At 34.1% G+C, this 15,797-nt stretch overlaps 1 protein-coding gene across 7 annotated transcripts in view; it reads left to right on the top strand.

Annotated features, from left to right (window-relative positions):
* Positions 1-15,797, top strand: part of Dach2 (dachshund family transcription factor 2) — a 497,078-nt gene that overhangs the window by 420,990 nt on the left and 60,291 nt on the right. For 4 of the 7 annotated variants that reach the window (XM_076562907.1, XM_076562909.1, XM_076562906.1 and 1 more), the window contains one exon: positions 8,529-8,618. The exons of the other annotated variants lie outside the window; for them this stretch is intronic. In XM_076562907.1, the coding sequence (XP_076419022.1) occupies positions 8,529-8,618 (90 nt within the window). The remainder of the gene's footprint in view (positions 1-8,528; positions 8,619-15,797) is intronic. 7 annotated transcript variants of the gene reach the window in all.

Below are 15,797 nucleotides of genomic sequence, written 5' to 3'. Positions count from 1 at the left end.
AGTGTTTGAAGATTACCTATCTATCTGAAATATATCTATGTATACCTAGAAGACTTAACTAACATGGTTACAAATATGATTATCATAAATGACTAATTAACCTATTTTAATTATCCATTACAATTTTAAATGAGTTACATAAACATAATACCTCAAACAAGAATAGAAATATATATATACAGTACAACAAAATTAACTTCAAGTTTGTATCAATAAACTAAAATTTATACCAATGTAAAACATTTTAAGCATAAACTAAAATCTATACCAATGTAAAACATTTTAAACAAGTTGTTCTTTAAAAGTAGGTTGATTAATCTATCCTTTTATCTTATCATCTCTATATCCTCCTATATATCTATATCATATCCCCTTTTCTTTTTTAGAAAGAGATCACATTTATAATCAACCTATTTTAAATAAAAATATTGGTTTTTCTCTGTCCCACACCAGAGGGCTCTTCTGATTTGGGACACAAGAATCTCTTAACCATTTTTTTTAAAGCAATATGTCTGGGTTTAGAGGGGGAGTGAGCCAATTCCACCTCTAAAGCCAGCTTGGTATATTTGGGAATTTGGGCGTAGCATCTCTTACTACTTCCTGCTGGAGGGGGGCGCTGTATCTTATGGGAAAGCAAAGAAAATTTTAAGCCTATGGGGTAGTCCTTGAGGCTGTATTGTGTGAACCAGTTGCCTTGAAACCGCTCTGGATGTTGGATCATCTGGGCCATGGTGTCATCGGAGACCTTTCAGGGGGTCTTGGCTGGTGAAACCTGATGTATCTTAATCTGGAACAAATCCACAGCCTCTGGCTTTCTGTGGAAACAAAAGCAAAACCTCTTTTCCAAAGTAACATATCCTTAAATCTAAATTTTGAAGTCAAGTTACCTTTAAAATATACATATTGGTTTAATTCAACATCTTTTTTGATCAAATGTTTTTTTGCAGTTAAAAATCCCAAAGACAACACAATCCAGATTGTCTGTGTAATATTCATCTTTACATGGCTTTTTACATTAATTTTTTTGTCTCTTTCAAGCCTACGTATATTTTACACACATTGTAAACGATGTTATCTGAATCAGTCTTTTTGTGAGCCTGTTGGTTTAAACTGCATCCTTCTAAGCCTGAAACAGCGCTGTGGCTGCTGGCTCCGCCCACCTCAGCTTCCCAACATGGCAGTGGTACGTTTTCTGCCAGCTCTGGGAGTCATCAAGTCTCAGAAATAGTGGGTCTAAGCTTTTATCAAAGCAGCATGTAGCCCAGAAACCTTTTTTTTAAAAAATACTAGTAAAGACTAAATCTACTACACAGCATAATGTGCCTCTGGCAGACCCCTCATTCCCGCCACACGCACACGCCAGGAACCCGCCAGTGTTCAAACCTGCATTTTGCGGCGTCTAGCTGCTCATATGAGACAAGAAGCAGGAACCTGTTTTTGGCTCTGTTTAGAATTGGTTATTAAATATTCTCAGGTTTAAGGTGGAAACTCGCCCCACGTTGGGCACCATTTGTTGCTGGAGAGTTTCTCTCCAGGTTCCCCAAGCCCCGCAGTCCCACAATCCACTTATAAAATAATCACTCAGACGCTTATATCACTTATAAACTGTATGGCCGTGGCAGGCTTCCTGCTAACTGTTCTTTTATCTTATATTAACCCATTTTTATAAATCTATACCTTGCCACGTGGCTGGTGGCTTCCCAGCGTCTTCACATGCTGCTTGTCCTGGCGGTGGCTGCAGTGTCTCTCCCCTCAGCCTTCCGCTTCCCAGAATTCTCCTCTCTCCTTGTCCCACCTACTTCCTGCCTCGTCACTGGCCACCAGTGTTTTATTTATATAGAACAATATCCACAACACCCTTACATATCTCCCAACTCTCAAGTTCATAGATTTTTCTTTGATAGTTATTATGTACATGTAGCTAGAGTTTTCCTGCCTTGCCCACAGTCAGGACAAATCTTTGTCACCTGCCAGTCCCACAGCTGCTCAGACCCAACCAAGTAAACACAGAGACTTATATTGCTTACAAACTGTATGGCCGTGGCAGGCTTCTTGCTAACTGTGCTTATAGCTTAAATTAGTCCATTTCCATAAATCTATACCTTGCCACGTGGCTGGTGGCTTACCGGCGACTTCACATGCTGCTGGTCATGGCGGCGGCTGAAGTGTCTCTCTGCCTCAGCCTTCTGCTTCCCATAATTCTCCTCTCTCCTTGTCCCACCTACTTCCTGCCTGGCCACTGGCCAATCAGTGTTTTATTTATTGACCAATCAGAGCAATTTGACATACAGACCGTCCCACAGCAAAAAGTAATGGTAAAAACAGAGAAAGGAGATTTATTCATAGCAGCCACACAGAGAAGAGAAGAAGATACAGAGGTTCACTGACTCCATATCTGTCTTTGAGGCACAGATGTGAAGTATATGTTTTAAAAGAGGCAGGATTGGGGAAAAGGCAAAGGGTATTTTTAATTAAGCAGTCCTGGCTTGTTGTGGTCAATTTGATCATGGAAAAGTGACCAGAAGAGGAAACAGGAGACTATCACTTCTGAGCCATGGTGCTACCTCACCTCATGGATAGCTGTCCTTATTTAGAGTATAGTCTATATTTCAAGGTTCTGTGGGTTCCAGAATCCAAGGGGACTCGAGAAATGGTTGAGGACAATTCCTTATTTCTGTGCATTCAGCTGAAGAAAGAAAAACTGTGAAGGCAAAGATAATAAGATTTTCATCATGCTTTTTGCTTTGGTGTGTGTCCAAATGAGAACTCAATTGTCTAGCAAAAGCAGCTTTGAAGTGCCTCTTCTATAATTTGGGTCACTACTACATACTTATTTTCTTCCCAAAAGTTGTCTTTAAGCATGACAAATTAATAGAGAAAAACTTAAGTGATTTTCAAGCATAATAGATATTTGAAAGAAATTATTAGAAATTTTAACTTTGAAAAACATGGTATGCAGAATTTCTGTAATGTCATATGCCACATATCTAATTTTGTTCTTACATAAAATTATAATAGAAGCAAGGAAACATATTTTAACAATATTACATATAATAAACACAAGCATACATCCTTTGAGTTTGGTCAATATGAACTTTAAACTTTGGTTTTCAATAAAAAAAAATACCTTTTAAAGATCAAATGTCCTTAATTACAAGGCTACAAAAAGGAATGAGATAGCATTTTTTATGTGCAACATTTGTTCTGTCACTCAAGATTGTAAACACACTTTTTTTACTAGTGGAAAAAAGTCAAGATATGGGATTAAATGGCAGTGGAGGGGCTTATTCTAATTTCCACCTTCCCTTAGTGTTCTTAAGTCCCTTAGTGTTCTTTTCTTGTCTTTGGTTCTGTATTAGAAGGCAACTCTGGTTGTGTAGAGGAATAACTAGAAATCTGTCATAGACTCTGTTTTATGCTGATTGACTCTATTGTTCTTCATTTACTGACTCATTATATTTTTACAGAATAGTCATTTTTCCTCTTTCTTTCCTTAATCTTTTAGTTTTAGCATGGGATAAAATCCTGTCTCTTATTTTATTGAAAAGAACTGTAATAATAAAATATACATATAGAACTTGCTGTTGCTTAAAAGCCTCAACTTCATGTTGGACCCAGTAGTGAGGTAAAAATAGGACAGAATTTGACATCTTCACTTAAATTTTGTATCTGTCTGTCTCCTTTACTTTGGCAGAAGCCACACTGATAGGTCACAGTCTCCCTGCCTCAGCCTTCCGCTTCCCAGAACTCTCCTCTCTCCTTGTTCCACCTACTTCCTGCCTGGCCACTGGCCAATCAGTGTTTTATTTGACATACAGACCATCCCACAGCATGTACATATATGTATATGTATGGCTGTGTATGCACAGATATATAAGTATAACTTATTGAGTACATTTTTGTTGTTTCTGTGTATATAGCTTCAGGAAAACTTAAAAGGGCTCTCATCCCTGGAAGAAACCAATTATCCCAGCAGTCATTTGTTGCCTACAATTCTTTGCCTCGTGTTGGGAATAAAGAAAAAGGGCTTGATTTGGGAATAATAGGATACAGATGATATAAACTAGGAAGCAGAAGAACAGTGGAGGAGAGAGGGAGGTCTATACAGAAGGAGAAAAAAGGATGGGGAACCAATAACACCAATGTTGGTTAATAAAGTTTTAAGGAGTTATTTCATATTACTTAACTTGTACACAATACGTGTGTGTGTGTGTGTGTGTGTGTGTGTGTGTGTGTGTGTGTGTGGGTGTGTGTCTTAAAATAAGTGAAGCTCCTTGAGCACCCCCACAAGAACCTAAACTAGCAAAATCCAGAGAATGAGAAACCTCTATTCAAGTGATTGGTTAGAGTAATCAAAATGACTAAAAAAACAATACAGAATATCAATGTAGCCATTATTACCTTTTATGGGTTGAGTGTGGCCCCTCTTGCTGAAGACACCACATATTCATGACAAAGGATTCAAAGGACTTCAGCTAAATCTGACTTGCAAGACTTTACTGTGGTCTAGCTTCTATGGTTCTAGAAAATACTATATATCAAATTAGAATGAGAATGGTGAGTTAAAACACACCTTTCAAACAGCTCCTCCAATTGTTAAAAGTTAGCAATAGGTTTAACTTGGTTAAAGTCACTGTGTTGGCAGGGTTATATTTCTTTTTAGTGAGTAAAGAAAAAATGTTTTCTTGAATTTTTCAACTTGTAGAAACTGCCTGCATTCTCTGGCTCTTGATGGCTTCCATCATTGACAGGCCCATCATTACTAGTCTTCATCACATCATCTTACTCTAACTCTTATACAGAGAACTTGGGAATACAATAGAAGAATAAAGCAAAGCCCTAAAACACCGGGAAAGTGGTGGTTAGTGGCACTAGCCAACTTCACACAGGAAATAAATTGGTCTCCTAATTATACCCACAGTGTCCCATTCCCTTAGATTCAGTTCAATGTTGTCTGTATACTGGATATTAAAACAGGTTAATGTTATAAAAAAAATAGTATCCAAGCTGTCCTAAACAGTCCTTAGCCAGCCACATCATCTATGAACCATGATAATTACCAGCATGACAAGATATGCATAAAAGTAGAATAAGTGACATTCACATGTCAGTATTATGTATGAATATTTTATTGAGGGGTATTTTTCTTTTTTTTTTTTTTTGGTTTTTCGAGACAGGGTTTCTCTGTGTAGCTTTGTGCCTCTCCTGGAACTCACTTGGTAGCCCAGGCTGGCCTCGAACTCACAGAGATCCACCTGGCTCTGCCTCCCAAGTGCTGGGATTAAAGGCGTGTGCCACCACCGCCCGGCGAGGGGTATTTTTCAAATTGAAATTCACTTTTTACTAACTGTATAAGTACTCAGATTAATTTTCATATTTTACAAGTTTTTATTTTATTTTATTTTATTTTATTTTATTTTATTTTATTTTATTTTATATTATTTTATTTTGAGACAGGGTTTCTCTGTGTTGTTTTGATGCCTGTCCTGAATCTCGCTCTGTAGACCTGGCTGGCCTCAAACTCACAAGGATCCAGTTGGCTCTGCCTCCCAAGTGCTATGATTAAAGATGCATACCACCACCGCCTGGCATACTTTACAAGTTTTAAAAGTGTTCCCAATGTTCTCATTTTGCTCTTAGTATATGAAGCATCTTTAGTAGTACTCCTGTTTGGATGTTGAGATTTTTTTCTTTTTTGCTCAGTATAGACAAGCTTTTAAATTTTATTGATTGTTTTCAAAGAAAGAAGTACTTTTGATTTGTACTTATTGTTTCCCTGAGTAAAAAATATCATTGATTTCTATCCTTATCCTTATTTTTATTTCTGTTTGATTTGGTTTTGTATTATAATTCATCTTACTTTCTTATGCTGGGAATTTGTATTAGCTACTGTATACATTTAATAAATTAAATCCCTTTTTCTCAGGATTGTGTCACTTAGTTTTAGTGTGCTAGAGTCACTTTGGAACTACATAACAATAATATTTGTGATAAACATCATAAAATAATGGGCTTGGGCCTGCCTCTACTGAGTGGACCAGACTCTGCTGACTCCCCATGGGAGGCCTTACCTTCTTGTAGGAGGGAATGGAGATGGGTTGTGGGGGAGGCTGGAGGGAAGAAGAAGATCTGTGATTGGTGTATAAAATGAATAAAAATATTTCTTAATAAAAATAATAAAATAATTAATGTCTTAATTTGGCTTATGGTCACTTGCTTTTATTGTTCCTGGATCTATATATAGGCAGAACATTAGTACAAAGAACATGTGGCAGAGTGCTCCCCTCATGGAGTCCAGGAAGCATAGACAGAGGGAAACCTGAATGAGGAGTCTATGTTCTCTTCAAAAGCACACTTCTAGTGACCTGATTTCCTTCTGCCTCCTAAAATTTCATTTAGTTTCCAATGATGCTATCAGCTAGAGAGTAAGTATTAAACACATGAGCTTTCAGAGGGCACTTAAGATCTAAACCACTACATTTTACTTCTTGCTCTCAGAAGCTAATGTCAATCTCTAAGCCAAAATGCATTCAGTCTATCCCCAAGAGTTCCAGAAGTCTTAACTGTTAGTTTTACTATATAGTCCAATATCAAAGCCTTATTTAATATTCGATGAAAATTATTGTCTCAGTCAAGAATAAAAGAAAATTCCACGATTCTAAGATACAATGAAAAGGGGCAAATGTCTAGATTAGAAAATTGAATAATAGGAAAACTGTATTGGTGAATTAAACCAAACTCAACATTGCAGTGATTAAATCCTGTAGCTCCATAACTGCATCCTAGACACATGATAGAATGATGTGAGCCCCAAAGACTTGAGAATAGTCATCCCTACTTGATCTTGCTGATTGCAGCCTTCCTGGCTTCTCTCTTATGAGGCTTTTTACACACTCTTTGCAGCGTTTTTGGCAGATTGTTCTTTTCCTAGAATCTCAAGTCTACCTTGAAGCTTAGGCTTCAGATGATAGCTTGGTGCACTGCAAACACATTGACTGGCATCTCAATTTTTCTTTCAGTATAGGAAGAGACTCTTCTCATAATTGCAATTCTTAGATTCTGCATGCCCCCAAAACAAATATGGGGAGATATGCCATCGAATACTGAAATAGTTGGGTTACCTGGGGACATGGCTACAGTAGCTTCTTATTTCCTATCCTGCTAAACATGTGAAAATATTTCTGGGGCTGTTATTCTAAATTGGCCTGTGCAAACTCTATTCACAAATAAAAATTTCATAATTTTAAACATGTGACCTTTGACAGATGATTCCTTCACACTTTATGAGATGTCATCAAGGCATATTTAATATTTCCCTGGTACAATGTAACTTTTTTTTAGTGGTGCTAATTTTTTAGTCAATTGCACCCACTTGGCCTGAGTTGTGTGTGTGTGTGTATATGTGTGTGTGTGTGATTATATATTGTAATATATAATCATCATAATAATGTGATAACATACATATATATATATATGTTGTATATATGTTATTTTTGGCCAAGTTGAAAGTATTTATTAATCATTATAATGTGCCTTTTGTTCAAATACTTTTGTTATTGTTGTTTTATTTGTAATTATTTAACTATTCCATCATACATTACATCCCGACCACAGTTTCCTAAATTCTCAGCATAAATTGGGTAAAAGGTAGCCAGCATTGTTCATGCCATTATATAAATGCTGTGCTGCTTTGAAACTTGCACTATCTATATGTTTATCTATTGCATGAATGTACCTTATTTGTTTCTATATCTTTCATTTTTTAGCTATTATACTTACTGTTGCTTTGAATATTTGTGTAGAATTTTTCTGTTGACTTATGCTTTAATTTATCTTGTACATACAAATGGGAATTGAATTTGTGGGTCCTATAATAACTCAACGTGATAATTACTTAGAACACTACCATATTATTTTCAAAAGTGGCTAGAGCATTTGGCATTCATATTTGAAGTCTATGCAGGCTCTAACTTCTTGCTGTCCTCTTCAACTCTTACTATTGTCTATTATCTATCATTTTAATAATAAGAGACTGGTGCATGTGAGCTTATCTCGTTGGAGCTTTGACTAGGATTCCCTGATAAAGATTTTGAGTGTCTTTTCCTGTAGTTATGGTATACCCACACAACTTTGAGAAGTATCTGCTTAATTTTTTTTATTTATTTGTGAATTTGGATGTTTGTATTTCATTTTTGCAGCTGTGGATGTTATTCACATATTCTAAGTTATAATACTCTTTTCAGATGTAATTTTAGAGTATCTCACCTCACTTTATTGACTATTCTTTGCTTTTCACAATATTACTTGATGAAAAAAATTAATCTGATAGAGATCAATATTTCTGTCCTTTATGTTACCACCTGTGGTGAAGTATCAAAGAATATTTTGCAAGATACAATTCTACAATATATATTACTCCCTTTTCTCTAAGTGTTATAACTTTAGTTCTTACACTTAGATTAATGATCCTCTTTGAACTATTGTATTTGCTGATGGCTAGTCGACTGATTTCATTCTTTTGCATACAGATATCCAATTGTCCCAGCACCATTTGTTGAACACTTTTCTCCACTGGATTGAGTTGGCACCATTATCAAAAAAATCACTTCACCATCAAAGTAAGGGTTGATTTCTTGACTGAATTCTATCCTAAGGTCTATATCAATTCTTATGCTAGTGTTATCATGTTTTGAACATTGTATCTTTATAAAAAAAAACATGTAATTGGGAAGTGTGAGTCCATTTTAAAACCAGGATTGCTTTGGATATTTTGGGTTCTATACATTTCCATGAGAATTCTAGAATCACTTTCAGCACCAATTTCTTCTGAAAGACCCATTAGAATTTCAATGAGGATAATGCTGTTACTGCAAATAAATTTGGTGAATTTTTCCATCTTAATGTTACATATTGTGATTTCTGAACACAAAATATCTCTTTAGGATCTCCTTAGCCCCCTCTTAATAGTCTTTTCTAGATACAGAACATACATTTTATACATAATGAGTTATATCATAATTATTAAATGAATTTTAAACCAACTTTAAATGGAATGGTTTGTTAATTTAAGTTTCAGATTGTCCACTGTTATGTAGAAATACAAATATTTTTCTGTATTGATCTTGTCTTCTTCAACTTTTTGAACATTAAAATCTCTAATGGTCATCTATAGATTACTTGAAGTTACTTTACTGTATTGTCTTTATGATTTGTGTATATATCTCACTGTATGCAACAATATAGACAAGTTTATCTGTCTATTGATATCTTTTTTAATTGCTCTCTGTGACTGAGGTTTCTAGTTCGCTGATAAAGAGAAGTGGTGAGATTACCATCTTTCTTTGATTGCTATTGTTCTGAGGGAAAACTTTAATTGTCCCCACCTTAAATATGCAATTATAAGGAGATTTATTTCAAAGATTCTATTCACAAAGTTGGAATTTTCCTTCTGTATCTACTTTGTTTTGTATTCATGTAATGCAAGTGTGTTGAATTTGGTCAATTATTTTTTGATACAATTGAGATGGTTCTGTAGTTTAATCATATCTTGAATTAATTGAAATTTTAAAGTAAATTTCATTATTATGATTTTGGTAAGAAGATAATGAGATCTATTCTTCCAACAAGTGTTTAAGTTGAGAATATTACTACTATTTGTATTGTATGATTGTATACAGCAGCTTTATAGAACTTTTACTTTTTATATAACTAAAGTTTTATACTCAATACATTACAACTCCTCATTTTCTATATCACCATTTCCTGAATCAGCTACTTTCTCTGATGCTATGAGTTTGAATACTTTAAATTCCACATGCAAATAGAAGCATGAAATACTCGTCTAGCTTATTTTACTCAATTTCATTTCTTCCAGGTTCACATATGTTGTAGAATGTGACTGGGAATCTTTGCTTATTTAAACTGAATGATATTTGTATTTCTGTGCTTTTTACTTTATTTATGCATTCTTCCATTGATAGACATTTCAAAAGTTTCCTTGTCTTGTCCATTTTGAATAATACAGCTATGACCACTGTTACACTAATATGAGTTTATTTCCCTGCTTTTATTCTTTTGAACCTACACTATATGTAGAAGTACTAGATTCCCAGTTTAATATTCTGGGAAACACCAATACTTATTCGTCAGAGTGGCTGCAAAATTTTACTTGCCTGACCAGCACTGTGCAAGGGTTTTTGATTATCCTGAGTCCTTTCTGCATTAGTAGCTTTTCTCTTCACCATTACCAAAATACATAATAGAAACAGCTTAAGGAAGGAAGGTGTATTTTAGCTCACAGTTCCAGGAGATTTCAGTCCATTATGGAAGAATATTCAAGACATGCAGAAGGGTTCAGACTGTCAGTCAAATAATGTGTCAGCAAGTGACCTACCGGCAGCCAACTAGGAGGCAGAGGATAGAACCAGAATCATAAATGAGTATAACCTTCAAGGGATCGCCTCATAAGCTTGTGTTTGTCATTTAGACCCTGTGTTTCCAAAGTTTCATAACCTCCCAGAACTGTGTGCTACCTGAGTTCAAAGTACTCAAAACATGACCCTGTGTGATATATTCCTGATTCAACTAATAATACTTGTCAGTATTGGCTATCATTTGATTAGATATATTCTAGTAGCAGTAATATGCTCACATTTTGCTTTTCACAGTTTTTTAGTGATATAAATACAATTTATCTATTAGTCATTTATGTCTTCTTGTAGAATTCTATTTGATTTCTTGTCTTTTCATTTATTTTTTACTTTGCTTTATTTTTCTAATGAATTGTATGTCTTACCTAATGTATTTTTGGAAATTAAAACCTTATCAGTTTTTAAAATAGTTTCTCCTATTGAATAAACACTATTGGATGGCTATTTATTTGTTGAAAAAATACTCTTCAGTTTGAAGTAATTTCCTTTTTCTTTGGTTTGTTGATTGAACTTTTGATGTCATACTCAGAAAATTACTGCCAAGATTGATATCATGGAGATTTTTTTTTTCATATTCTTTCAAGGACATCCACAGACCTTATATTTGAATCTTGAGTCTAATTCCTTTTCCATATAAGAGTTCTTCTCTTGTGTGTAGGTTTTCAGTTTTATCATGCTTATCACTGAAGGAACTGTTATTTCCCATTGTATAATGACACCCTTCTGAAGACTGTATAAATATCTACCCATCAATGCTTGGATGGATGCTCTGTTCAGTTTCATTTACCTATATGCTATTTGCTATGTGATCTATTCCAATATTTTTTCTTTTACAGTATTGCTTTTAGCTATTTGGAATCCTAGTGGTTCCATGAAAATATGGTGACTTTTCACTTCATTTTTTTTTTTTTGTAAAAATTGCCATGAAAATTTCACACAGGTTTCACTGACTCTCTAGATCTTTGGAGGTCATATGGCCATTATCACAATATTAAGCCTTCTAATCACTTAACACAGGATGTCTTTTCACTTATTTAAAAATTTAAGTTTTCGTCAATTTTGTAGCTTTCAGTATTCAAGGGTTTTATTACACTGGATTTATTTCTAAGGTTATGATTTTTTTAAATGGTATTACTTTCTTGCTACTCTGTTCAGAAAGTTCATACTGATTTTTAGTCCTGCTATTTTATTGAATTTATTTGTTAATTCTGCCAATATTATTGAGGGAATTTTAAGATTTTACTCTATAAAAGCTAGGTTATATGTACCCAATGTATTTTCACTGTTTTATATCTAGAACTGACTTTACATTCCTTAGATAAAATACCTTTTATTCATGATGTATAATCATTTCACATGTTGATGATTTTTTATTATTTTGGCTGTGTACATTTATTCTTATTTTACTGAGCACTTTTTCTTACATATTCATAATGGGTACAGATTCATATTTTTTATTTTATCATTTATTTTGATATCATGAAAATATGATATCATAGAATGAATTAGTAAAATAGAATTAGCTGGGGTGTGTTCTTTACCTTCATTTTAAAGCCAAAAGAAATCATGAGATCTTCTATAACTTGAGGTACATTTGCTTGTTAGCCTCCATGTGGGTTCTGGGAATCAAACACAGATCCTCTGGAAGAGCAGCCAGTACTCTTAGTCACTGGAATATTCCTCCACATCCTAAAAAATATTTTCATCCAAAATTTTTATAATTCTCAAGTGTCATTACTTGGACCATCAGCTTATAAGCCAGTAATAATTTGCACAACTAACTGGACATATGTAAATTATTTTTCTTCTTTTTACTAGAATTTGTACTTTTGACAATGGGTAAAACAGGCTATGTATATGTTTAGTTACAAGAGAACTAAATCATAAGTAAAAAGGAGAGTGTTCAGGTGAGATAAAATTTTCCATAACTCCATATTATTAGTATCCTAATCATAGTCATAAAATTGTTTTCATATCATAGTTTCCTGTGGTGTTATTAGTATACTAATCACATGATTTTTCAAACAATTTAAAGGTAATTGAAAACATGGTCATTGTAATGTATGTTAATAGTTTACTTGATTATTCTTTATTGCCTACAATATCACTTTTAAATATATGTTACTCTTTCCAAGACTTCTATACATGCCCATCAATATAGCATTATTTGCTATGAAAATATATAATTCATAGTTAATGTTTATCAAATTGATTCAGGGTCATTTTTATTCCAATGAATAATAAATATAGTTGTATTTATTATATAAGTTCTACAATTTCATTCTATGCTCACTTATATGTCTTAATTAAGATTATAATATCATATAATAGCTATTAGAACCACAAAATAATCAATCATATGTATATTTTTTATTTAAAATTTTAATGTTTACTCTTGTAAGAAAAAGTTTATCATAGTTTTAATTTTTAACTTACTCTAAATATATTTGTTATGATAACTATATTATATAAGTTCCTGGAAAAAATTAATGGAAACATATTTAAAATTCTTTTATGCATGAAAATATAGAAGTATTTATTGTTTAGATTACCATGAATAAAATAATGTATGTGATAGTAGATCAGAGATGGTATAACTAATATAATATGGTAAAACTAATTCTTCAAATCAGCAATTCATATGGGAATCATGAAATAAAATTAAAATAAAAGCACAGTTTTCATATGCATAACTTTCTAAGTATCATGACTTGGATCATTATTATGACCTACAATAAATTTTCTAATAAACTGTGTGTTTTTGACTTGTATTCTCAGGCTCTTGAAGTATGATGATGTAAGATATTGTGCCTTCCCTCAGGATGCTCGTGGATAATTTTAGAATATTACCAAAGTAAATAGTTACATTCTTTAAATAGGGATTTGTTTTCTGTGACTCAACAAAGTTTTCAAATGTTCAATAATAGAGGAGAAAAGGTACATTGCAATGGAAATACAGCCCTGGTGGCAGGAAGATCAAGAGATAAAAACTTGACCTAAAAGTAAGAATAATAAATCCATGGATTTTGCATAAAGTAGTACATGTGGAGCTGGCTTTTTAGAACCTAGGGCCTATGCTGAGACATTTTGCTCAGCCTTGGTGTAAGGAGGAGGGGACTGGACCTGCCTCAACTGAATCTACTGAGGCTTGACTGACTCACCAGGGGAGACATTGCCTTATAGGAGGTGGGAATTGGGGGGGTGGATTGCGGGGGAAGGCTGGTGGCGTGGGAGGATGGAGGACAGGGGAATCTGTGGCTGATATGTAAAATTAAATTAATTATAAAATTAAAAAATGGAAAAAAATAATAAAATAAATGTCAAAAATAGTACATGTGGATACTAGACTAAACCAACACATTTTTTGAAAATTAAAATAAAATTACATCATTTTCCCCCTTCTCATTAATTCTTCCAACATATGCCGTGTCTCCTCCCTCTATCATGTTATATTTTCTCCTTTACTCCTACTCATATTTATGGCTCTATTTTAATTGATTATTATTGTACACACATATGCATAATAAGACCATCTTCTGGGTCCATTTAGTTCTGTTTGTATCTATGATTTGCAGAGTTGAGCACTTAACATTGGATATCCCATTGGAGGTGCTTATTCTCCCTCTCCCAGCAATCACTATTTGCCTGTAGTTTTTTGTTTAGGGGTGGGCCCAATGTGATTTTCTCTTACTCCTCTCATATATCTATTGCTGTTCTCATAATTCAGGTATTGTTTAAGCAGTTATATTGCTGAGAAATGTGTTTACTTTTTTTGTCATTTCTAGGTGAGATAATGCACATCAAACTTCCTGGTCCCATGACTTGTAATCTTTCAAGTCCATTTTCCTTGATGGTTTCTGAGCTTTAAGAACAGGAATTGAGTCATAGATGTATCTACTAGGGCTGGGCACCCAATGATCATTTATCCTCAGCAATTTCACTAGTTTTGTTTTCTGTAATGATCTCTGTTGCAAACAAAAGCTACTCTTAATTAGGCATGAGAGTAACACTTTTGTGGATATAAGGATTAGCATTTTTAAGGAATGTAATAAGGAATTATGCAGATCTAGTAAAGTGGCAATGATATGTTGTCTTCTAAGATATATACTTTCAGTTGTCCCATGTAGTTGTCTAGGTTTCTAGTACAAGTAATGATTTTATTTTTGTTTTTTGGGCCTTAAATCCAATTATATAGTTGTTGGCCAAGATTTGTGCACCACTATTACAACTTTAGTATATCTTGCCAGTCTGGGCATTGTTGTGGTTCATAGGCATCACAGCTGGACAGAAATATTTATTGCTACCCTCCCTTGGTACCTTGCATAACACCATCAGATACTATGAAAACTGTTTTTCAAGAGAGGAAGCTTTCAGGTTAGATCTAGCTCAAATCCAAAGTGCATAGTGTTTTCTGCATTAGCGACTTACCTTCAGCTTCTGGGATGCAATGAAAGGCAACAGCAATATCCTGTATTGTTTTGGAAATCTCTTGGACTGCCCTAATGAACAACTTGAAAATTTTTTCTCATGCCTAATGCTTGAGATTTTGCTAGATGGTCTATGGTTCTAGGAGGAGCATTGTCAAACCAGGTAGCATAAAAGTGGTATAATTGTGTCTAATATATGTGTGTGCATATGTATATAATCGTATATTATATATAATTATACATATGCATTAATGTATGTATATAAAATTTTAGGTAAATATAAAATGGCATGATTACTTAAGGCTTTATCAAAGATCCTCGGGTACTATATCCTTCCATCTGTCTCCTTCTATATTGACTTACTTCCTCCCTCCTCAGTTAAAGACCCCCTCCAATTTTTTCCCTTCATATTGCTTGTATCCTGTTACTCCCCTCTCTAGAACACCCTCTCATCATGATCCGTTTTTACTTTCCTAGTTTCTGTTTTGACTCCAGTTTATATACCCACATCTGAAGATTTGGACCTATGAACCATAAACGAGAGAAAACATGTGGTATCTGTCTTTATGAGTCTGGTTTTATGAATAGAGTAAACATGAAGAATACTGAGCAAGTGTCTATGGAGCAGGTTGTTGAATTCTTAGAACATATACCGAGGAGTGGTATAACTGGATCATATAGTAGATGTATTTTTATATTTTGAAAATCCTCCATACTGATTCCAGAGTGGTTACACCAGTTTCCTATCCTTCCAGCAATGAATGAGAATGCCTCTTTCCCCACGTCCTCACCAACATTTGATTTTGATTTTAGAAATTCTCACTGGATGAAAGATAAAAATTTAAAGTTTTTTTTAATTTGCATTTCTTAACCATTTTGATGTATTCTTTTGAGAACTCTCTGTTCAGATCCATAGGCCATTTTAATTGGGTGATTTGTT

Source organism: Peromyscus maniculatus, chromosome X, assembly GCF_049852395.1.
Source record: "Peromyscus maniculatus bairdii isolate BWxNUB_F1_BW_parent chromosome X, HU_Pman_BW_mat_3.1, whole genome shotgun sequence".
NCBI lineage: Eukaryota > Metazoa > Chordata > Mammalia > Rodentia > Cricetidae > Peromyscus > Peromyscus maniculatus.
The sequence above is the reverse complement of the archived record's forward strand: the minus strand, read 5'-3'. Positions and strand labels throughout refer to the sequence as shown.